The sequence below is a fragment of the Achroia grisella genome, unplaced genomic scaffold, assembly GCF_030625045.1.
Source record: "Achroia grisella isolate CSIRO2021 unplaced genomic scaffold, CSIRO_AGI_Agris_v1 utg402, whole genome shotgun sequence".
In the NCBI taxonomy this organism is placed as follows: domain Eukaryota; kingdom Metazoa; phylum Arthropoda; class Insecta; order Lepidoptera; family Pyralidae; genus Achroia; species Achroia grisella.
In genome coordinates, this window is record NW_026712841.1 from 5,052,039 (window position 1) to 5,076,759 (window position 24,721).

Genomic DNA, 24,721 nt, shown 5'->3' on the forward strand with positions numbered 1-24,721 from the left:
TTTATTTACAATCTTATAAATATTATCTTAATTGTATGGCGGAAGTATAACAATAGTTTTTCTAGTTTAATGTTGACTTGGTGCTCCGTATGATATACCAGAGTGCGTTTGAGGCACGAAACTAGAAGATGAACTGCCGTGACTAGATTGACTGTTAGCTGTGATCGACGGTAATCCATAATCCACAGATGGGCCCGACACTGCAACCGCTGTGGATGAGCTAATTGATCTGTGTGACTCTGAAGGACCTGTATTTTGATTTCTCCCCAAAGGAGAGTTTTGTATAAAGGACGATATCTCTACGCTAGGTTTAGCATTCTCCAAAGATATTCCTGAGACAAGTGACTGATATCCTGCACTCTTTGCTAAGCTATGCTCGTCTTCCCTTATAATATGTTGCAAATGATCGATTACAACTGAATCTAATGCTTCATTATGAGTCTGGTCGTGTGAACCTCTGTACTGGTTAGAATCTGCTTGGTAACTTGAAAGAGACGATGAGATACCGCTGTTTAATGAGTGAGCTTGAAGAGGTAGCTGCTGGAGTGCCTGGATAGGGTGAGGCTGTTGGTACGAATATCCGGGTTGAGAGTTGAACTGCTGCTGCTGATATGCAGCTGGTTGATATACTTGAGCTGGTTGCGGTTGAGGTTGTGGTTGAAATTGAGGCTGAGGTTGGGAATAAATATGTTGTGGCGCAATTTGCGGAACATGTTGTTGAATTTGTGGAATAGGTTGTTGGGCAGGTCGCGGAGCTATTTGCAGTTGTGGCAAACCGTATGAATGACTAGGTTGAGGATAATGGGATATAGGTTGAGGCTGAGGGTAAGATTGCGACAATGCTTGTTGAGGTTGCGAATATGTTGAGTGTGGTCGATGAATTTGTTGAGGCGGAGAGTTGTACTGGATCTGTGGCTGTGGTGGTTGGACAAACGCTGGTTGTACGCTTGGTCGTTCGTAATTGTAACCTAAGTTGAAATTGGGTTGTGGAGACGGTAGGTGGGGTGTTGGCTGCGATGGGAAATGTGGATGAGGTCGCGAAGGTTGTGATGGAGGCGCAGGTGCTGACGGATAGTGGAACGCAGGCACTTGCGGTGCAGGCCGTGGTAAATGATAAGGTGCCTCTGCAACTATTGCTGAGACCAGCCCTAGTAACACAACCTGAAAATTAAAAAATGTTTGGTTAGAGATAATATTCTTGTTATTTACTGGATATAAATGAGAACTAATCTACTAAATTTTAAGTTTTGACTTGCCATAATTCTTGTAGTTTTTAATATGTATTGGAAATAGTTATTGTTAATATATTACTAAAATTAGTATAAAATCTAGCAATTAAAAAGTCTGTACAAGTAATATGTTCAAGTACATACTGGCGAAAATATCACCAGACATATCTACAAGCAGAAAACGCAGTCTAATTGCACCTCCTCGTTCTTAAAGTCGGTTGAAAAGTGTGTCGTGTCCACAGTTAATCTCTAATAAATAAACATTGACTTCCTTATCATGGGCAGTGTACACAACAATTTCACTTTTGACGGTGTTTGTACTTACCGCGCGCTCCATGACTATGTGTGAAGAATGAAGTGTGTGATGACAACTGAGAATTCATAGATTTATACTCTCCACCACTACTGGCGGACGATCCCTCTATGGGGATACGTAGCTATTGCACAATTGGCTTTATTTGTTATTTAGTTATTTGTCATTATGTGTCTCTATAAACGGTTTCAGGATAACTATTACCGCACTGAATGCACGAGCGAAGAAATGTTGTTCCTTTCACTTAGATCTTGTTATCACGCATATTTCCGTATTACGGTCGTAGATTATCATGTAAATGTGTGTTATTCAAATGTAAAAACTGAAATATGTTGAAAAATGCACATCCTGACGCGTCGTTACAGTATTGTAAATTTATAAATACTCTTTTGGAAGTTCGAAATTTAAAAAACATAGTACTTCTTGGTAAAACTAAAAGAAGAAAGAATCAAAAACCTCTTAATCACACTTTTATTTCTAATAATATAATAATTTAAGTAATAAATAAAATGTACAATTTTACTTCACAATGTCACTTGCCGGCCAATTGAAATGTACATTTTATTTATTATTATTTCACTTATTGTAAACTGTACTTTCCATAAAGTAGTATTTTATAAAAACTTTGAATTTTAGACATTTTGCTTTTTTTGGTCAATTCATAATTTTAGTATTAGAAGAGTCAATTATTCAGAATAAGAGCTAATTTCCAACACTATGATAATTAATACCTATATACGAAATGTAGGTTAACTAAATACTAATGCTTGAACAACTTTGTAATTTCTTCTTTGAAACGTATCAATAGAATATATACGAAACATTACGTTAAATGGTAACTGAATGTGCGACTCAACTAATTACGGAAGTCTTTTGTTTAGAAATATATTTATGAATGATCAGTACAAAGTAATATTTGTCTTCATTTTCCACAACATAGACTTAATACATTGCAAGACATTTATTATGTATATAATAAATGTTCTGTAATACGGGAAATCTATGCCATTTGTTTAAGTATAATTACTATAACTACTATTTATTAGTATTGTTATAGTATTGTTCAATTATGTATACTCTATGCTGTATGCTGTTATGTTTCATAAAGTCTGTAACTATAGACTTTCCATATAGAATCTCCGGTGGGTGGTTGAAGTTCTGGCCATTAACATTTAACAGCATTTTGCTCTCTATTGATTTTCATACCTTTACGAAGTGTAATGTTGACTACATTTGTTTCATTGTGTCCATAAGTTCTATCTTTAAATAATGTATTTAATTCTATCAGTCTTCATTAATAAAAATATTAATCCCAAGCAGAGGATGCCAACCTTACGAGGATTCTCGTAAAATAACGAGTTTTTGGCCTTTGGTGCGAGAACATTTTAAATCTCATACAACTTGTACTAGGTTGACCTACAAAAATCAGTCAAAATAATATGTACGATGTCAAATTCAAAGAGAGTCAAATTGAGCTGATATATTAGATTTCACCGAATTTCTTCAAACCCCGATTCCAAGGCAATATTTATATAACTATAGATATAACTGTTGTAATAATACTGTACTAATACTGTATTAGTAATCAAACATATTTCACTAGAATTTTATTTAGACTCAATTTGGCTACAACATTCGGATATATTCACTACAGATCTTCATAATTAAATTAATTAGAATATCATCTAAAATGGTTATTACCTCACCTGAGATAGTCATAGGTCCGTTGAAGAACCTCGCTCAATCAATGAGTTGGCAGTAAATTTCACATGAATCTTCCGAATTATAAAGGCAAACAAACGCAGTAATGACCGTCAAAATTATGATAAACTCGGCTAGTGCTATTTGTTTAGTGGATTTGTCAATCACTTGTATTCGCGAGTACCTACACCACTGATGAAACCATTGAATATTGAATGGTTTTTTGTTTGATCGCTTAAAATTATTTATGTTCTGCTGCATTGAAGTTAAAATGTATTAAGTACACCTGAAGTGTAGATATTTTGAAGTCCATAAACAGCTGTAAGTCTATTTACTTGGTGGTAAGGGGATTGTTAGTAATGTGGACTAACAATTCCATTGCTAGCTATGTCCCATGTCAGGTTGATAGCCACGCGGTTCCCACTGGTAATCATCGTGATAAATTACTGGTCAATTTGCCGTGATGGGCTAACAGACCAAACTTCATGCTCATCTTATCATCCTCCACTGGTGCCCCGCCAGCGTAAACCGTTAGCTCAGGCGAGAGCAATATTTCATTATCAACCATAAAAAAAAAAATGTGTTATTTACAAAGTTTGCTATAATAAAACTAAGTATCGTCCCTAGCAACCAGTAATCAAGTCAAGTTACACGAAATTTCTAAACTTACCCATCATGTCTGATCTACTTGTGTTATCCGAACAGTAATATTTTAGTTTTTTATTATGTGCTAACTTCTACCCGCGGCTTCGTCTGCTTTTTATGAATTTATAAATAATAGCATGTCTGTTATAAATTATATTCTTTCTTGACGACAATTTTCATTAGGACTCTAGGCAACAAAGGAATAACTTCTTATACTTATAAATACCCACAGGTACCTTCTCAAATGCCACTGATATATATAAAATACTATATTTTAATAGTAAATTGATAAAACATGTCGCCTAAATACAGGTGGCCGATGCAAACAATGTGGTAACAGTGAAACCCAGCCGCCGGCCCGCAGCAGCACTTGCTTGGTCAATTTGCACCTTTGCTTATCTTTCTAACTATTTATTAACATATTACAATGCCCCATATTATTATATTGCATTCAGTAACATCCTATCAATCTGTAAATAGTGAACTTTAATAATACAACAACATTAATCTATAAACATTTATTGTACATTTTATACATTTCGTAAAAACCGGATAATTATATTTAAATTTACAGTTATTTAAAAAGTACTATATGCATAAGAATACTCTAATATATATTTGAGCTTCAATAATACAAAGTAAATATCTACAAAATTAACTTGTCACTTTTCCAATTGTTTACAAATGTAAATTATTATATTTACCTGATATCTAGAAGGCTCTAGAAAAATTTCAACGTTATAGTCTGTGACGTAAAAATCTTTAACACTGCTCTTAACTACGACTATAATCCCACTATAACCGTGGTATCTTGGACCCTTTTAAATTTAGAATGTTGTCGATTCGAGTCTTCAACTTGACTATTTCGCCTTAGTATCATCATGCAATAACGATAAGAAAAATTTAACCAAATTTTATTAGAATCAGATTCGTCCATGTTGCAGATTTAAATAAAATACAATTACTTGTACAATTGGTAATAAAATTTATTTATTTATTTTATTTTCTAGTCGGGTAGTCCTTAGTAATTGTCAACGGGACAAAACCCTGTTGCCCCTTAACTGGTATGTCCCTTTGCTTTCTCTTAGCCACAATGCGATCATGTGTGCGTTTCATTTCAAGTATCTCTTTCATTTCTTCTTTATCCTCGCTCTGTAATTTTGTCATTAAATGCATTAAGTCCATTCTGTCATTATGTTACATCTAAGTTCACATTATAAATAACAGATTTAATAATTTGGAAAGTCAAAAATACTTGGGTATATAAAAATATTTATAATTATTATTTCTGTTTTACTTAGGTCTCACCACGGCCTGCATGCAGCATAGTACGTATAGTACTTATTTGCTTAAATTTATAATCAAATATTCAAGTAATCATTAATTATCATTATTATGTTAATTTGAATATCATATTCCTTGTTAACTTGTATATATAGTGTATACTAGCAGACCCGGCCACGCGTTACTGTGGCTAAGGTTCTTGAATAAAATAAAATTGCGACTATAAATTCAGATGTAACCTATCCTAGGTTACATCTGAATTTATAGTCGCAATTTTATATATATAATATTATCTTTCAAGTTGGATCAAATTGCACACAATGTGCAAATCAAATTTGCAATCGGTTCAGTAGTTTAGGAGTCCATAGCAGACAAACAACGTGATACGTAATTTTTATATATAAAGATAGACCTATAAAGACTATAGGTCTATAAAGTTCTGGCATGGACCTAAGTATATAGTTTATTTAATGGATGATAAGGGAATTGTGCACTGCCTAGCAATCACATTACTAACAATCCCCTTTTCCTAACTAAAGTTCAGTGGATAAACCTAGTGTTACGTATGAATCAGATTTTACTAAATTGTTTTACTGGTAAATTTATAATAGCTGTGTCAAATATAGCAAAATTAGAAAACAATCAAATATTAAATTTTAAACAACACTAAAATTATAAGAAAATAAATATTAAATGAGAAAAATAAAATTACTTATTATGACCAAATTTCTACTAATGCGGTATCTAATAATACTATACACAGGCGTCGTTAGATTAGACTGAGTCAAGTAGTAATCAAATGTACATTATTTCGGTTCTCAGAAAACGCTCGGCTTAGTCGAGCTACAAGAATTATTATGCCAAGTCTGATTTCTTTGAAGGAGAAATTGTTACAATAAAAATAATGATAAAAGCTGTTCACAACTACTTAATATTAAAATAAAATGTAAATCTAATCAAGGAAATAAAAACTTAGATAAGGTCAATCAGTAAATCTACTGATTGATACTATTTAAGTTAAGACTATTAAACATTAAAAATTATAACTCCCAAAAAAAGTTAAATAAATTGTAGCTAATAACCATATCGATTGTCAGCTTTTAAACAAAAAAAACCTCATCAGTATCGGTTCTTTTGGAGTTACGATGCCATTCACAGACAGATACATAGACAATACATTATATAGTATTTCGTACTAACACGTGGTATTAGTATATTCAAATTCAAAAATCATTTATTCTTGTAGGATATTTTAGCCGCTTATGAACGTCAAGTTTTTACATTATATTTTTTTCCCTTCCGTCCAGTTCGGTATATAAATCCAATTGAGAAGAACTAGCAAGAAACTCAATTGAATTACTTTTTTTTTTAAAGCCAGTTTATTTACAAGTACTAACAGAGTACCAAATTCTAATAAGGATTACCTGTCTATACGAAATCTAATGGAACAGACTTCTTTTGCATGCAAAGGTCTCTAGGTTCTATGGTTATTTTATGTAACTAGCATGGCAAACCGACGGCCCACTTGATGGTAAGTGGTAACTATCATCTATATACAAGAACTGCACCTCAGACGTCACGTCATCAGGTAACAACATCTATAGTCACTTATGGATTACCGTTGCTTAGGACAATGAGGTCCATGCCTTCTACCTACTAATCCCGTTGTTATTTGTATATTCTATCGCATAAATTTAAACAACTTACCTTCTGATTAATTCTAAGTACTAGAGCCCTCTTCCCATTCGCCATTGGTTGACTGTAAGCCAGGAGTTGCTTCAGCCTCTGCGCTGGTGGTACCCCCCTTTCCACTACTAATACAATGCGCGCCCACTGTCGCTGCCACTCATTTCTAGTCTCTGCTATCTTCTGATACGTGTTCCCCATCATGGCGATTAACATGTTCACAAGAAGTATTGCCACTATTATCATGTAGATCACGAATAGCAACTGCAATAAATTTATTGAAGTCAGTTGAGTGTAAAATAGTTGACTATTTTTTATTCGTTTCAACCAATTGACACTTGATAGGGCATGATTAATTTCTGATTATTATGGAGGAAAAAATAGAAGTAAAGACGGGAAGGAGAACACGAGAAGATGCACCCGCTTGTGCTAACAGTTTTTTTTAATTTAAATGGAATGGTTTACAGGACTACGCTAACAGTGTCTGTGCCGGGGTAACAGTTGAGGACGATAAAATGATCATGAGGTCAGGTAAGTTAGTCATCTTGGTAAATTCATCAGGAACTTATCACGATGATATCTAGAGGGAACCGTGTGGATGTCAACCTGATATGTACATTGATAGCAATGAGGTCAACAGTCAACATTGCTAAAAATCTCATTCCCCCCTATACATCAAGCAAATTAATGACTAACTTGGAGTCGTGTCACATCAACATTTAAAGAGAATGATGGAAGTTGTGGAAAGTGGTAAAACCTCCACCGAAAAGAACGTAGCTCTTATATTATGAATGACTAAATGAACCAATTAAGAGTCAACTCTTAAAACATAAATGAATGAACCTATTAACTCCAGGAGGACCTCTTTGATTTTTAATTAGATAATGGTGACGTGATCAGTAGACTATTTATATTAATCCTTAATATTATAAATACAAAACTATGTCTGTCTGTCTGACTATTTGTTAATTTTTTACTTGTAAACGTATAAACGCATTTCAATGAAAGGCATGAACATACATTCTATAGTGAGAACAGATATAGGCTATCATGTACCTCAAACAAAAAGACAAAGTCGTAAGTAAAATCTAATTAATATCAATTTTATTTTAAAATAAAAAAGTCTTCTTTCAAGATAGTCTCTATAACGAAAATTTTAAGTAATATGATACGTGAAAAATATTTTTAATACAACTGTATACAAAAAAATCACTCTCGGATCCTACTTCTGCTGTGTTTTAAAATAAATGCTAATTTTAGAATAAACATTATTTCTGAAATAAACTTTTCTCGTGGGATGTACAACAATTTGACGAAGTTCATCAACGAACAGCGACGTCTACTTACTTTAATTAACCTATTACCAACTTTTAGAATAACTTAATTATTATTTGTCTACTGGGATACCAGTGGGATGAAATGGATAGTTATGATGAATGGATCGTGATCATTACAATTAAAGGTTGCTTCTTTACAATTTCGCTTTTATCATTTCCACATTTTGTTTACCATACTTTATTTACTTCTTACTTAATGGTAACAATACTTAGAAGTATTGGAAAAATGGTTATTAAGAAATTAAAAATATTATTTTATTCTGTTTGACCCTTTCTATGATTACTGTTAATTTAATACTGCACAGTTTCCGTTCAGTTGGTCAAAGAACTGCGCTTAAAGTAGTCTTTGGATTTCAGAATAAATGTCAAAATTTCGTAGAAATTGGGTGCTCTACATTGTCGTTCCATTATTGAGCATGATCAGAGTGTCTCCTGATACGATTAGGATTTAGCATCCTATTACACGCTTGCTATTGAATTTTGTTCACGATTTTCTTTTCTTCTATCAACCAATATATTTGTAAATTGTTCCCGTAATCTTTACGACATCCAACGACACGTTACATTCTCATTTACACGAAAATGTATAAATAGTGGGTCTAGTTAACTAAACACTAGTATTTGTTACGATTTTTTTAATATTATAAAAATATTATATACTACTCAAACCAAAATAAGGGCCACCTAAATTTTCTTATAATTTTGTAAGATAAGCCTCGTATTTCAATAAATTTTGATTCAAATATTTGAAATGGGTTCTTTAAAATCTAATTATAGAAAAATTATATTGGATTGGTTATCATTTGTTAAAAAAAATGCATTTTGCAAAATAATGAGAAAATTAAGAAAAAACAATGGATTTAAATTATGTGACATTAGTTAAACCGTTTACCATTTAAAAAAAAATTTTTTTTATTGTTTAATATCTTGTGTGACCCTCTCGTAAATTAAATCGCAGACGTTATCTTGCGGAATTCTCTTTTAGCATCTTTTCAGAACATTTATGAGATCTTGCTGTGTGTTTATGTGAATGTTACTTTCTCTGATACTGCCTTTTAGTTCATCCCAATAGTAAGCACTATAAAGCAGTAACACAAAAGCAATAATCGGATTCAGGTCCAGACTTCTGGCTGGTCACTGCATCACTTCAATTTCAGCTTCAGCTAATGTCGAGATACTTGTGTACGCGTGTGTGTGGCGAATGTACTGTATTCGCCCAAATTTACATTAATAATGTGGTACAACATCACATAATTCCATTTGCACAGCAAGCTGGACCATGGTTCATCTTACTGCAGGTCAGTAGTCGACATTATTAAAAATTACGAGCTCTGTCTTTCATCGTAGAGTTATTCCGCTCCAGGCCATTACACTGGGTCTAGCAAAATGGCCTGTTCTGTGTATGCGTGGACCTAAAACCTTTCTCCAGATCTACTCCATACTGTAATACGTCGATCGTCAATCGAAAACTTAATTTTACATCATCAGTAAAGAGCACAGCAGCGCTGTCTTGAACACTACAATCCAGGGGTTGTCTTGCAAACCTTGGACGATCTGCACGATATATTGCAGTTAACGGAATGCGAACTAAACGTCTTCTCGAGTATTGTTGGTCTTCATGGAGTCGATTTCATACAGTTTGGTCGCTCACATGAGTGCCTGTAGCTCGGCATAACACGTTTTGCACGGTCCGCGCCGTGGACGACCGCTCTCTTCGTGCAGTTAAACGGATATATTGGTCTTTTTGAGCTGTTGTAACCTAAACTCTTCCTGAACCACGACGTCTGGAGACATTACCCTTCTCCTGGTACCGATTCCAAACATTTTAAACTGCCCGCCGCTAATACCCTACCATTAAACCTTCAGCGCGCTGACTGTGACCCTCCTGAATTAAGGTTACGATCCCAGTTGCTGTAACTGCATCCATATGACCCCTAACACGAGGAATTTTGAAATCAAAGACACAATATGAACCGTCTGCTTTGTTAGTGCATGAAACACTAATCAAAAGTTATAAAATTGAATGTCACAAGAACACAATATTGAAGAGTTATCAACTTAAGCGTTAAAAAAAACACAAAAAGTGTAGCCACCAAATTGATTTGTCACTATAAAGATTAGTGACACTTTAAAGAACCCATAATTTAACATTAACAGATTATTATGAACTTGAAACAATAGTAGTGCTTGTTAAACTATTTTAATAAGTAAAACTATTTTATTTGTGGCCCTTATTTGTTTTCAGTAGTATATTATACTAGCTGACCCCGTAAACATTGTTTAGCCATGTATATTAAAATCTCTATTAAAAATTACGTGTTGGTAATAGAAGGGTGAAAATTTTGGGTTGTACGTATTTTTAATACCTTATTATAAATATATTAAAAAAAGTTTTCTCCAAAAAATAATAATAATTGTTAGGGTTAATAATTCTCACTTAAGGGTATGAAAAATAGATAGTAGCCGATTCTCAGACCTACTGAATATCCATATGAAATGTAATAAAAATCCGTCAAGCCGTTTTGGAGGAGTATGGTTACGAACATTATGACTCGAGCATATTATATATAAGATTATACGATTATAATCATAGGTCATATCTATTAACAAAAATTTAAACATAACAATGAATACCGCTCATGCCGTAGGTTTTATACCATGTGATATCATAGTTTGCTTACCTTCGCCTCAATCTCATGATCAGTGTGCTCGAAGGCGGTGTAATAATCGGAGAAAGAGGTCAGTGACATCAGAAACATGGCCATGATGCTCTCCATGGGCGAGGGCATGGGGTTCGATACTGAATCATCCACGCCCTCTGGTGTGTTCGGATTATCAAACGACAGGAAAATCACGTAGTACGCTGTAACAGTTTTATAAGCAGTCACAGTCACAGTATGTATTTTTATGTAATTGACATGGTAAAGAATAGAATAGAATTCTAATAAACTTTCCTTTATTCTAATAAGCACTACTCAATGGTCAAACTTTTTTTTCAATCTACCTCTCAATCGGAAATATGTATGTATATCTCATCACAAAAAGAACGAACATGAAACTTGCTAGTTGCTCTTTAAAATAGTTGTTGTAACTTTATAATTTTAAGTTAAAATGTGTAAATACAAACTACCAACTAATTATTACAGTCATAATAGTGAATATACAATAAGATTAAATCACTCGTAGTTAAACTAGCTGACAGCAAGTTTATCATCCCACTTATAAAAAAGTGAGAATCTATAATTGTATAATTTATGTAGCTTACTCTATTAGTTATTTAAACTAGGAAGGTGATGATGACAATCTGAGTATCATCATCATCATCAGATATATCATCGTCACATTTAGTGTACAAAATTTTAAAAAAAGAATAAGGCGGTTAAAAGTCTATGACTATACCTACACATTAACAGATTATGGTCATCACTAAACGCACTGCGTACTCATGATACCATTTATGCATTGGTAATAATAATAACAAAGGAGTTATGCTTCTGTACCCAGTAATTTTACTGCCATAGTAGTCAACAGAATACAGCCATGGAAGCATAACTGTTTGGTGGCTGTTACCAGGCAACTTTCTACGAAATATAACCTTTGGTAAAACTTTCGCATTGCATAATAAAATGGTGGCAGATAAATTTTAATCTTTAACTGGGAATTTTCTCAACATTTCACGGCGGATTCTGTGGTATAGCGGTTTAGCACAGCGTTTTACTTCCAATGGTTTCGGATTCGATTCCTCGCACGGTGCAAACATTTGTATTTATGAGTATGATTGTTTGTATCGGTCTGAGTGTTTTCTATGTACATTATGTATACATTTACAAAAAAAAACTAAATATTTATATCAATTGTCTAATACCCATAACAGAAACTCTGCTTACCGTGGGACTAGATGGCGCTGTGTTAATAAATGTGGCCAGGGTTATTTATTTCAACCTAATTATACTGAACACGAGCACGTGTTGTTAGTAACTCGATTGCAAAGAAAAAATTAAATCGAACAAAACCCAATTTGTTAGCTTCTATTCCTAAATTGGTCCGAACAAGTATCGAACGTGAAAATTCATTTACGCAAAGCAAATGTTACTCTGCCATACAGATCGTTCATTAAGCAATTTTTCGTTAGTGTCTTTGCATATTGTGGTATAATTATGCCACATTACTAACAAAGAACTAATATTGTGTAGTTAGCGAACGAACTAGATCACTGATTTTTCGCTCTTCAGTTCGTTTCATAAAATACTACAAAGGTCTTGCTAAAATAAAAACGAACAGTATAACGCCACATAAAAACCGAAAAAACAGACCATAGTTGAGGCCTAAAAAAGTCAAGAACACTTTCAGAAGCAAAGGTTAGGCAACGTATTGCTTTTCTCTAACTAGTGGAGAGCGAATGAACTAAGAGAACAAACTAGCTCGCAAAAGCCGTTCGAACTAAGTACGGCGCTCATAATTCCGAACTATTGGTCAAGACTATATAGTACAAGATCATAAGTGTAATACAATACAAGAGCGTATAATCCGTAGTAACACTGAACCCGTAGATGCCCTAATGTGGTCTATTTAGTTCAACTTTCTTTGTTCGTATGTTACACAAGTGAAGTTTAGTGTGTCACGTATACACCGTTTGGTCACACCTAGGCTTAGGTTAAGTTTGTACAGCGAAGTGATGCCGAAAGTTTATTTTTCTCAGAAACACACGATGTAGCCGGTTAAATAAGTGCAAATATTTATTTTTATGTATAAATAGAATTAGCTGTCTTAATTATTTATCTCATACCCCGTCGACACAGTATAAAAAATCAAATTAAATAATAATAATTCTGGACAATTCACACAGTGTCATCTAGTCTCAAGCTAAGCCGACCTTGTGTTATGGTTGCGAAGACAAATACCTATTTTTGTAAATACACAGTATATTTAGAAAATACTCAGACCAGTACAAAATAATATTATACTCATGAACAAATGCTTGCTCTGTGAGAGGAATCGAACCCGCGATCAAATATTACATCACAGATCAGTAAACCGGTGTGCTAAACGATAGACCACTGAGGATTTTTTTAAATTGATCTACAATATTCAAATATCCTAAACAAATATACCGCCACGACTATTATATTTGACAGGGTAGCAATCCTAACTGACTATTGACAATACCTCTAACTAGAGGCATTGTCAACAGTCGATGTTGTGGTGAATGCAACACTTGATATTAGGGGGGAAAGGTATTCTTAGTAGTGTGGACAGTTGACCCTATTGCTAGGGATGTACCATGTCTGCTTGACCTGTACGCGGTTCCCTCTGAAAACCATCGTGATAAATTTCTGGTAAATATGTAACTGACCTAAGCGTAAACCGTTAAAGTAAGAGGGAGCACCATTCCATTAACGTCCAAAAAAAATACTTAATATTACAGACTCTTCGCTCGGTATATTTTGAATCCAACGTGACAAGGGGCGAGCCTAACGACGAAAGAGCGGATTCTTGGATTAATTATTAGTTTTGTTTCATATTCCGTACACTTCCTTAAAATTATATGCTAAGCAGATTGTATTACCGACTTGCTTACCTACTAGAGCAAAGAGCGCTCGATAATACTGGCCACCAATAAAAATATATGGCGACTTAAATTTAGAAAAACATTGAAACAAAATTGAAAAAAAGAAGTGGAAGAAAAAGGATGTTCCATATTTCTCCTATTTTAAAACAAGAAAGTTACTGAATTAAATAATTAAATATAATTGTTTTGAATAAAATATACACTGTAGGCGTACTGCGTAATCATTAAACTACATTACACGTTTCAACTCACTCACTCATCAACTTACGCTTTCCTGAGAAAAGGTGAGTTATTTTAATGTTATTTTGATTATTTTGGTGTGTGGAAGTCGTTTTTCCTAGGCCAATTACTATATCTCCTTACATTTCCCTGAATTATTTTCTTTTCTAAAATAGATTCACTTACTATTTTTATATTATAAAGAGATAAAGTTGTGAATTTGTGAAGTTGTAGAGTTTCACTACTGAAAATTCATCTGAACATATTTTCAAAATTACAGATTGCAAAACTTTACCTTGTGAGAATCCCATCACGAAAACCAAGTAAATGCAAACAAAGCGTAGAAGGTCACCCATCACCATTCTGTAGATCATCACTACGAACGGGCCCACTGTCTTGAATCCCCTGTCAACGATAAATATGAAACCTATATCTATCTATTTATATATTGTATCGAAGTAAACTTTGAGAAATTAGTTTATAACTATCTAGTTAGATAGTTATAAACAAATTTCTCAAAGTTCGATACAATAAGTTTATTAAACCGTTAACCAGTTGTCTCGGTAAGCGTGTTTCGGTAAAAGGATGAATTATGGTAGTAAAAAGTACAGGGCATAGTGACATAACTGACATGACTTTAGTCACATTGGGATTGCATGTATGGTACAACGGATGATACATTATGTGATCAATACAATTACTAACAATTAAACAATGAAAGTATTTAAAAAAGTTTATACTCTATTTTAATAAAAATATACATTGATTAATTCTGAAAAAAGATTCAAATGTTGTATAAAATGCCTATTATAAAATTATAGAATTTGTAAATGATAATAATGTTTCTGTAGAAAAAACTTAAAACTCATAGCGCAGACAATATTTTCTAATTGCACTAAGATTAAGTGCATAGCGGTTTCTATGTTGATTATGTCTATTACTTGTGTAATTATTTATTTAAAAGAGCAATACACAAGTTCCTCGCTCATTCTTCTGGTGATGAATTTGCATTACGAATGAGGGGTAGAATAAAAAATGTGACTATTCAAAAGTGCTCGTATTGTGTTTATTTGAATAAAGATTATTTCTATTTCTATAGTCACAGAGCACACATAACAGAGTTTCACAGAGATCTGACTCAGATATTGTAGCCAACCGTATCATATTATTTATTGGGCGTAGACATTGTCTGTGGTGCTGTTCATGTATTGTATATAGGCTACAGTTCCATCAGGTGGGCCGTAAACATGCACACATACAAATACATAAGAAAAAACATTGCTTAGATTAGAATGCCGATGGAAACAGTTGTTACAAAAAACAAAAGAATATATATATATATATCTTATTAAATTTCATCAACTGCAGAAATGTAAGTAATCTTTTGATACCTGCAAAAGAATAAGAAGTAAGGGGCTGTAGTCAACATGATGATGACTGCTAGATGATCCTCCTCTACGTCAGCACACCACAAACGTAATGTGGGCAGTATCAACATTAGTATGCATGAGAACAGAAACATTACTCTGAAAAAGAAATAGAAATATTAAACACAATTTACAAAAGTTACTATACAACATGTTATATGAACTGCACAACTTTGGTAATGTAGATTTTATTAGAACTAGTGGTCACTCCGTGGTCAAAATTCGACCATAATTAATTTAAATATGTACAAGTATATGTATAGTTCAAACATTATTAAGGTTTGTAATCGTCTCAAACACTATAGACAAATAATATTATAGACAAACAATATTTTATCTGCATGAAATTTAGTGCCAATGTGTTACTCTGATGTATAAGCTATACTACTGTATTCCATCAAAATCCGTTCAGTAGCTTTTCGTTAAAGAGTAACAACCATTCATCCATCAATAAACAATATATATATATGCGTGTATGTGTCAAATATATGGTAGCGTGTATAATGTTTGTTTTATTCAGAACTTAAATATAAAATATTTTCTGCACTCCTACTCTACATATATAAACTATATAAGTGTGCGAAAATTACGCAGACGGAGGAGTCTGCGTAATTTTCGTAAAAAGGGAACAATGTTTTTGTTTCACGTATTAATATAATGATAACGATTGTAGCTATTTCCTAGTGAATTTGCCACAATGGCTAACTGACCTGACTTCGTCCTGATAACCATCATCCACTGGTACCTCACTATTAAATAAATGGTTTTGTGACGTACCTAGATGGCACAGTGCTTAAGTTTTCAAAAAACATCTTTAAACCGAGAAATTTTGCTTCTCGTAACGCAGCAGCGATGTAAGCAAAAGCGCCCAACCATAGCATGAGTTCTGCTGTTATTCGCACCTGCAGAAATCAATTATTTGATTAAAACTTATAAAATCTTAGTAATCTCAAAGCTGCTATGATAATAATATAAACGGGTCTGTACAATAGAATAAAAGTCCATAAAGATTGTATTTGAAACAATAAAATTTCAGGTATATCTCATAATATATGTATCTCGATTAAAATAGAGAGCTTTGTTAATTACGAGTAGATTAGTTTCTCAGTCGAAACATCTAGATCTAGAAGTATAAAAATTAGCCCCAGTGTTAATAATATTACCTAAGCAATAAAACCGTCTACAACCATTTCTATTTCCATAAAATTGAAACTTAATTAGTTTAAAATTTATGGAAATAGAAATAGAATTACCAAAAGAGAATAGCTATATATAATGTTAATGGTGCCTGTGATATGTGTAATAGACTTTATACAAACGTTTTAAGGTAAAATATGGAAATAACTTCCGAAATCATACTTTTGCCTGAAAACTGTCTAAATTCATCAATCTACAATCTTCAGTTAGGTCTTCCCACCAACCTTCCATATTGGTTTCTCTCCGCGCTACAACAAACAATAACAAATAAAAGTAAATATTAAAAACATTATTTAATAACATTGTTAATATTAATGTATTTATGATGAAAATTTCTTACGCTTGTCTTTGTCTTTTGAATGACTTTTAAATCGAGCACACTGCGGACCTTCGGATTTTGTAGCGTTTATAATTTCCACAGCTCCTGCATCGAAGTCCGTTCCATTCAATGGTATTGTGCAATTTTCTGAAAAAAAATTACTAAATAATGCTTTATGCAATGCATGTGCTATAGATAGTCTTACAAACTCAGTGTAGCAAATTTTTTGAAGCGCTCTAAGTCAAGTCTTATTTATCAATCAAGCCAAGACGTTGTGGAACGCCAGTGTTCTTGAAACTTTCTGTTCTACAAAATACAACGAACAAAGTTGGCCGTTAAGACCAAACTTGAAGGGAAACCTGTCAAATTTCTGGCTCTTACCCGATTGCCGAATAAAGGACAATAATGTTTTTTAATGTATCCGAATTATTTTGCACTGAATATAAAATGTTGATCAAACCTAAAATTACAATTACAATACAATCTATTCTGCTTGTTTTACCTCCTTATCTTAGCATTATCATTGCTCGATTAAATTTTTCCCACATATACCTACTTAAAAGCAGATATTATCGAATTGATCTCATTACCATGAATCACTGTATTCCTGTACTTCTGCAATATCTCTGAATCTAAATTTAGTCTAAGTAGTATTTAGTTTAATCTAAGTTTAAATTAACAGCAATTGCAGAAGTTAATGAACTAGTATTCGCCATGCGACTCATTTGTTCTTCCACTGTTTTCAGGAATAAATTTATATCTTAATCTTCTAAATGTAATACATGGTAATATTATTGTGTAATGATAAACATATACTTAATTTCTTACCTACATCTGTTACCAACTCGGTATCTGTCACATTTGGACCAAGAGTAGCATTTAAGGCGGTAGTGTTCAGGGCTCTGTCCGGTGGACCAGGTCTTAGGGTAAAGCATACCAGAGATATCAGAAAATAAAAAGAGAATAATATAAATTGCCGATAAAAACGAAACTTAACAAATGTATTCCATTTAGTCTTTAGAAGGTCTATCAACATGCCTTCTAATAACTCCAAATGTTCATCTTTTTCCTGAAATATAGAAGATACAACATCAATTTATATTAGGAAACCTTTTCTTTAGATTTAAAGTCCAAAAGCTGGTTTTGATCTATAAGTCTCAGCTTGAGCTTCATGCTTCCTAAACAGGCATATAATGCCACCAGAGTCTTGTGAACGAACAAATTATTACTGTCTAACAAAAAATAACTGTACCACAGAATTATTATTATTATGACGAATTTCATTATATATAAACATTTTCGGAGATGGAACTGGAATATTAATACATACTAATATGACAAATTTATAATATCATTGTCTTACCCCAAAGACGACCAAATTTAATGCGGAATCTTTACTTATCAGCCCCGTCTGTGTATCTATAGTATCCACTTGACCCAGTGGGTAGGCGGCACACGTTGTAGCTCCAATCTGCCAATATATCTCCCGTTCTATATTCAGAATGTGGAAGAACAGTTCAGTTCGTGCTAATTTTGCGGCCAACGTCAACGGAGTAAGGTTTTGGACATTTCGGATGTTTAATGATGCACCAACTTCGTACGCCATATCGAAAGTACTCTATAAATATAAAAATAAACACTATAAATATCTCTTTTTTTTATATAATTAGTATATTGCAAATGAACTTGCCATTCCAGAGTACACAGATGTCATGCCTCGTATCTTGTAATTCCCAACCGAAACAAAGCTTCCAAGGCAATATGCTTGGCGTGTAAAATAGGTGAGACTAGGTGAGACTAGTGGATCTTAGTCTAAGCGCGACTTTATACAGTCAATGTCGGTCTTAATATTTTTTATTTTTATTTACCAGCAAGCAATGCATACATAATATATTAAAATCTATTTTCTTATAATAGTTACAGTCACGTGAAGTTGAAACTGTAATTATTAAAAAATTTATAAAAATAGAAGTAAAACGATAAAATTAATCTAAAATATCACTTGCCATCTTTTCATATATAATAAGCATGTGGAGCACGGTGTTGCCATTCGTATCCTGTTTGTCAGGGTCCGCGCCACGTGCCAAGATCAACCTATAGCACTCCTCCTGTCCAAGACATGCCGCGAAACTGAGTGGATATTCGCCCCAGTAAACATACCTGTCAAGTAAAAAATAAATACAAAGTTGAAGTACTGATTAGTAAACGAATTTTTAACCTATCTGTTCTAATTTATGTACATAGACAAAACACATTTATATTGCAATATATGTCTAATCTATTTGTAATACGTGATGTGAGATGTACAGAGATTACCATGACCAGCTACAGTACAATCTGTGAGGCATTTTGTTTGTTATTCCCATCAGACTTTCTTATCAATAAAAATATGAACGAATGGTAAATTTTCTGAAATAATAAGTAGCATATTTCATACAAATACAGTAAGGAGTATAGAACTATCTTTATACAGTAAGTAGTGTGACTCATCTGTAAATAATTTTAAGCAGCCTGCCAACAAATTACTATCGCAAACAGTGGGTAAACTAGTACCGTAAATAAGTAACTTCAAATAAGCAATACTAATAAGAACGTGGTAACAAGAATATATGTCAATTTAAATTTACTGATTCTCTAGGGAACGAAATACCAATTACAAACCTGAGACGCCCTTAGGCACAGACGAATCTACCATATCGGATTCAACGTGGGCATCTCAAGTGTTGCGTTCACCGCGACGTCAACAATTGATAATGCCCATGACTACTCCAATTGGGATGTAAGTCGCAACGGTATGTTGTCTATTATTATAGACGCCGAAGTTTGAGTATGGATGGATGGACGGAGGGATTATCTTCGTTTGTTTCTCTTTCACGTAAAAACGGATTTTGAAGAAACTTTACAGTAATATAGCTGGTACATCAGAATAACACATAACACAGGCATAAGTAATATATTATATAAATTGGGTGAAATATAATGATCAATGTCAAGTAAATGTGATACAGAATAAGTTGCGCACGTCAGATACTTATATATAATGCTAATTAAATTACCCATCATAATTGGTGTCCGGTTGTACATTAACCCACTCGTGGTCGTGCGAGTCGGACCTCGAAGCCTTTTGGTCCTCAGGACACATGAAATTCCCGAAGCAACGCTCATGGTAATCAGCTCCGGCATCCAGTAGAAACTTCACCATCGTCGGATCCTCGTTCACTATGGCCATGTGAAGGACGCTTTCACCTTAACGGCAAAAATATCTTAATTGTGGACACCATTAATAATAATAATATGCAACACCCTGTAGTCCCAAGCTAATCAGAGCTTGTGTTGTGGTAAATCGTTGAAACATACAGAAAACACGCAGACCGATAAAACAATCATACTCAAGAAATGTTTGTTATGTAGCATATATACATCATTTTAGTATTAATTATAATGTAGAAGGAATTGCGAAATAGACTTATTTCATTTTTTGTCAGTAAAAATATGTGTATCACTTTTGCTTTATTTCTAACGTAAATTTATTCGCCTGATTTCAAATAATATGTCAAAGGTTTTTAATAAAATATTTATTTCACATCACTAACTTATTAAAATTATATAAGAGGATTATTAATCTCTCTGTAGTAAATGAAAACTTATTCAATTGCAAATTATACGCAAACAAAAAGTTAAATAAGTATCTACGATATTATAAGCTGCTTTAAAACTTCATTGACGAGGTTACAAGATAAAATTAATATCCCCTGTACTTCATTTTCCATAAAGCTTCAATAAATTATTCGAAGTAAGGGAAGTAGGTATTCATAAATCACGATTTATTTAATTTTTTAACGCCCGTTTATCACACACTCTATCCGATTAGATACATGCGGTGTATTATATCTTTAATACAATATTAAACCAACCATACACGTAACTTGCGAGGGTAAAAAAATATTAAACCTTTGTGTTAAATAATTTGTCCATCATCTCTCTTTTCTTCCCTCTTTTTTGCGGAGACAATAGATATACGGAAAGATCCGAATTTAATCAACTGAAACGAAACTTTTAGGGTGGTTATACTCGTATTAATTTGATTAATTAAGTGCACAAAGTTACTTTACTGATGTATCCTCTATCCTGTAGTTACGTGTGTGTATTTTATCAAGGTATACTTTGTAGTAAGTTGTCTGCGTGGACATCTCTGTCTTATCTATTTCGATCGTTAGTTTTGTAAACGGTACTTAGGTTGAAGAGTGAAAATAAAGAGGACTGAGGCATGGTATCTTATTCCTGCGGAATGGCAACGCATGGGATAGGGGGGGGGGGGGGTATCATGGATGTCACATGTTAACGTCATATCTGTGGGGCTGTTCTTTTATATCAGTATATATTCACTAATATAAGTCAACAACGCTACTCAAATAGGGTTGAATCATAAATAATGGCCACATATAAGAAACAAAACCGACTACATACGTATCTACTTACCTTAGTGGATTATACATATGTTAGTCGCAAATGTTCTTAAGTATACAAATTAGACAAAATTGGGAAATGGTTATGCTTAAGTTGCATATAAAGTAAATATATATAAGCTTTGCCCGCGGTTTCATTCACATGAAATTTATACCTTGTGTTATTCTGATGTATACGCTATATTACTGTACAGTTTCATCAAAATCCGTTCAGTAGTTGCGTGAAAGTGTAACATACATCCAACCATCCATATTCACAAACTTTTGCGTTTGTAATATTTGTAAAATATAATTTAAGATTTTGACTACATACCATAGTATTCATCACTCATGTATATATCATTTATAAGTTTCGGATAGAATCGCAGTAGTCTCTTGGCGAGATCGGCCAGGAGAGAGGTCGCGTTCAGCAAACAGAGATGCAGTATAGTCTCACCCACAGCACCGCGCTCCTGATGTAAACCACAGAGCAATAAATTATATTTTATAAAAGTTTACACCCATCTGCGCAGACGGTATACGCTGCCGGGCCACAAGTGAAGAATGAGAAGATGTTGTCAATTAGCGCATTGTAACAAGTTTTTCGGGAATTTCACCATGACAATTTCCAAAGGAACCACGTGAAGATCGATGTCAAATTATACACTGGTAGCAATGGGGTCACTAGTACCCTTTACTAAAACCGTTACCCCCAAAATAAACTAAAATTAAATCTCGCTATGCAACAACCTAAATTGGTTCAGAAACGAATAGTTTCACTCAAAAAAATTTTGTTTTTTTAATAATGCTAAATAATTGGGTTTTAAGTTAATTTGTGTTGATTACATTAATGGGTATCAGCCCGATGTACTTAGAACGCATAACTTTTTTGTTTGTATTGTGCATTTCATAATGTACATTCTACTGGTCATATGCGACGGTCACCATTTTTTAACAAGTTAGAAGTTAACCTTTGCCATTACAATCGAATGGAGAAAAACAAACGAAGTTTAATAAAAGAAAAAAATGTATTGTAGAGTTTTATTAATGGAGTATGGATATTTAAAACAGAAATCGATTTCAAATATCCATACTCTAATCTGCCTATTTTTTAATACAAATATGTACAAATTCAAATATTTGAATTTGTATATAATTGTATTAAAAGTATGGAAGCATGAATAATACTAAAACACACCTTTAAATCCCAACAAAGTTCTCTGTATCCTGAAGGATTGGCATCATACTCCGCCTGGGTAACTTCAGGCCAGTCTTTATCAACGTCAAACTCCTCATCTGGATTTTCCATGCCTCTTAGAGCTGGTAACTGAACCAAAAATAGTTATATGCTTTAAATATGTAACTTCAGCCATACTCTATACAAGTTAAGATTGATAAGAGAAGAAAGTTTTTTCGATCATAAAAAGCGAAATTTATCTTATGAAATATATGTTGCTTTTACCTGAATATAAGATTAACTTTTTGATTAAATTTTGTGAACTGAAACAGAAGTCTTACAAGTTGAATTCAAATGTTATGTTGGCATCGGCCAACATAACATTTGAATTCAACTTGTAAGACTAGAATATTAGAAGAAGATATATTAGAAGCTAGATAATTTATTTATAGCTACAAATCGAATATTAGAAAAAAATACGTTTATAAAGATTAACAATTTTCTACATAATGATTCGAAATTCCGTCCTCATGAACTCAATGAAATTTATACATTTTTCCAATTTACTCCATTTAATGACGATAAGATTATGTAACGTTTAAGATTTTATTGTTCAAAATGTTGAAAAGATAATTATTTATACTACAAATTATAGAATACAGTCAGTTATAATCTCTGAGTATAAAAAGAACTCTAACAAACAGAGTGATAATTATAATATACCAAATTAACAAAGTATTCGTTTGCTGATAAAATACAGATACTTTTTTTTAAAAGGCTACTAAGATATAATGCATGTTTTTTTCTTAGTTGCCAGTGTCATGTCTAATTTTTAACAACGTGATGTGATTACTCCTTACTTAATAACTGAATTATTTTAGCAATATTTTTACCAACTTATGTCTCGGTCTTTCCTTATTACGCAGAAGTACCAAATGTGATATTGGTATATATCGCCCGTTACCCTTGTTGTACAGGAATGGTTCCACTTTAGTCTTGATGGCGTGATCTATCTCTGCATACTGTTTGTTTTGCGCAGCACGCTTCATCATGTCAACAAACAGACCACCACCTGCGATATCATGTATAGAATTTACAAAAAAGTCATTTTATATTTGTATGATGTAACAAATTTAAATAGTTGCCGTCGTAAGCATATCAAAAATGATACTGAAATGAAAACCAGTATCGAAGCAGTGATGGCGGGTGTAAAATCAGATCAGCGATTATTGTGAAGTCAGTTCCGATTTCGCTATACACGACGTCTCGTGTATAGCGAAGCCCGTCGCCTTAGTAAAAGATATATGGCACTCCCTACCACTTGCTTAGTATCATGTGTGTTTTTCAGTTTTTTATAATTTTTACTACATAAGCCGATTTGGTTATACTTTTATTTGGATGCTGGTGCTTCCAATGTACACATTTAAATTTTATCAAAATCTGACCAGTAATTTTTGACTTATCATTACATAGTATAAAACAAACTCGCTGTCGCTGTCTGTCCGACCATATAATCTTTAAAACTACGCTACGGATTTTGAAGCGGTTTTTTTAATAGAGTGATTCTAGAGGAAGGTATAATATATGTACATAATATATATGTAATACATGTACACCCGTGCGAATAATGCAAAAATAGTACATTTTTCATTATCTTCATTTAGAATAAAGTAACCAGTAACTCTATTAGTAAGTTACACTGGACTCGTAGGACTCGTTTAGTTTTTATAGACAAGGAATATTTGGTTAGTACGCTTATCACCAGTATCTAGCCATGATACAAAATCTTGAAAAAAAATATTGTATTGTTACGATATACAGTACCTAAAAAACGTTACTTTCCACGTAATTAATCTAATAATCAAATCTGAAATGGTACCTTTCAAATCAAGAAGCTTGTAAAGCTTCTGTTCTGATGTTCCTGCTTGCTTCTTAACGCCACTAGTAACATTACTCTCAGTATTACCCATATTTAATTACACAATTATTATTTCTGTATAACATAACCTTGATTTTAATGCATGATATGCTTATACTTCCCTGTGGACGATTTCTTATCGACGTAACAGTTTCCGTTGCTATAACAATGGCCAAGGACATAAGAAAAATACCTATATCTTTGTTATATCTGATATATTACTGATTCCAAGTAAGCATGTTTCAAGAACAATAA

At 33.2% G+C, this 24,721-nt stretch overlaps 2 protein-coding genes across 2 annotated transcripts; both read right to left on the reverse strand.

The window, feature by feature from the left end:
* Nucleotides 1–60: 60 nt before the first annotated feature.
* Nucleotides 61–1,566, reverse strand: LOC131844544 (uncharacterized). Its single transcript, XM_059193458.1, has 2 exons — nt 1,555–1,566; nt 61–1,161 (listed from the first exon to the last, which is right to left on the reverse strand). The coding sequence occupies exons 1-2, from the start codon at nt 1,564–1,566 to the stop codon at nt 67–69; spliced, it is 1,107 nt and encodes a 368-aa protein (XP_059049441.1). The 3' UTR covers nt 61–66.
* Nucleotides 1,567–4,887: 3,321 nt separating this feature from the next.
* LOC131844395 (transient receptor potential cation channel subfamily V member 5) lies at nt 4,888–24,518 on the reverse strand. The gene is made up of 16 exons (XM_059193277.1): nt 24,428–24,518; nt 23,442–23,620; nt 22,570–22,698; nt 21,706–21,844; nt 19,983–20,172; nt 18,933–19,086; nt 18,290–18,544; nt 17,755–17,995; nt 16,948–17,073; nt 16,770–16,855; nt 16,188–16,312; nt 15,375–15,509; nt 14,279–14,388; nt 10,877–11,058; nt 6,880–7,122; nt 4,888–5,040 (listed from the first exon to the last, which is right to left on the reverse strand). The coding sequence occupies exons 1-16, from the start codon at nt 24,516–24,518 to the stop codon at nt 4,888–4,890; spliced, it is 2,538 nt and encodes an 845-aa protein (XP_059049260.1).
* Nucleotides 24,519–24,721: the final 203 nt, after the last annotated feature.

What these genes read in the sequence shown, in the direction of transcription:
- LOC131844395 (XM_059193277.1), bottom strand. Translation starts at nt 24,518, where the DNA reads ATGGGTAATACTGAGAGTAATGTTACTAGTGGCGTTAAGAAGCAAGCA. An exon ending in TAGACAGTTTTCAGGCAAAA is followed by an intron (nt 16,313 to 16,769) that starts GTATGATTTCGG and finishes TGATTTCTGCAG; the next exon opens with GTGCGAATAACAGCAGAACT. An exon ending in CGTGATGGGATTCTCACAAG is followed by an intron (nt 11,059 to 14,278) that starts GTAAAGTTTTGC and finishes AAACTGTTACAG; the next exon opens with CGTACTACGTGATTTTCCTG.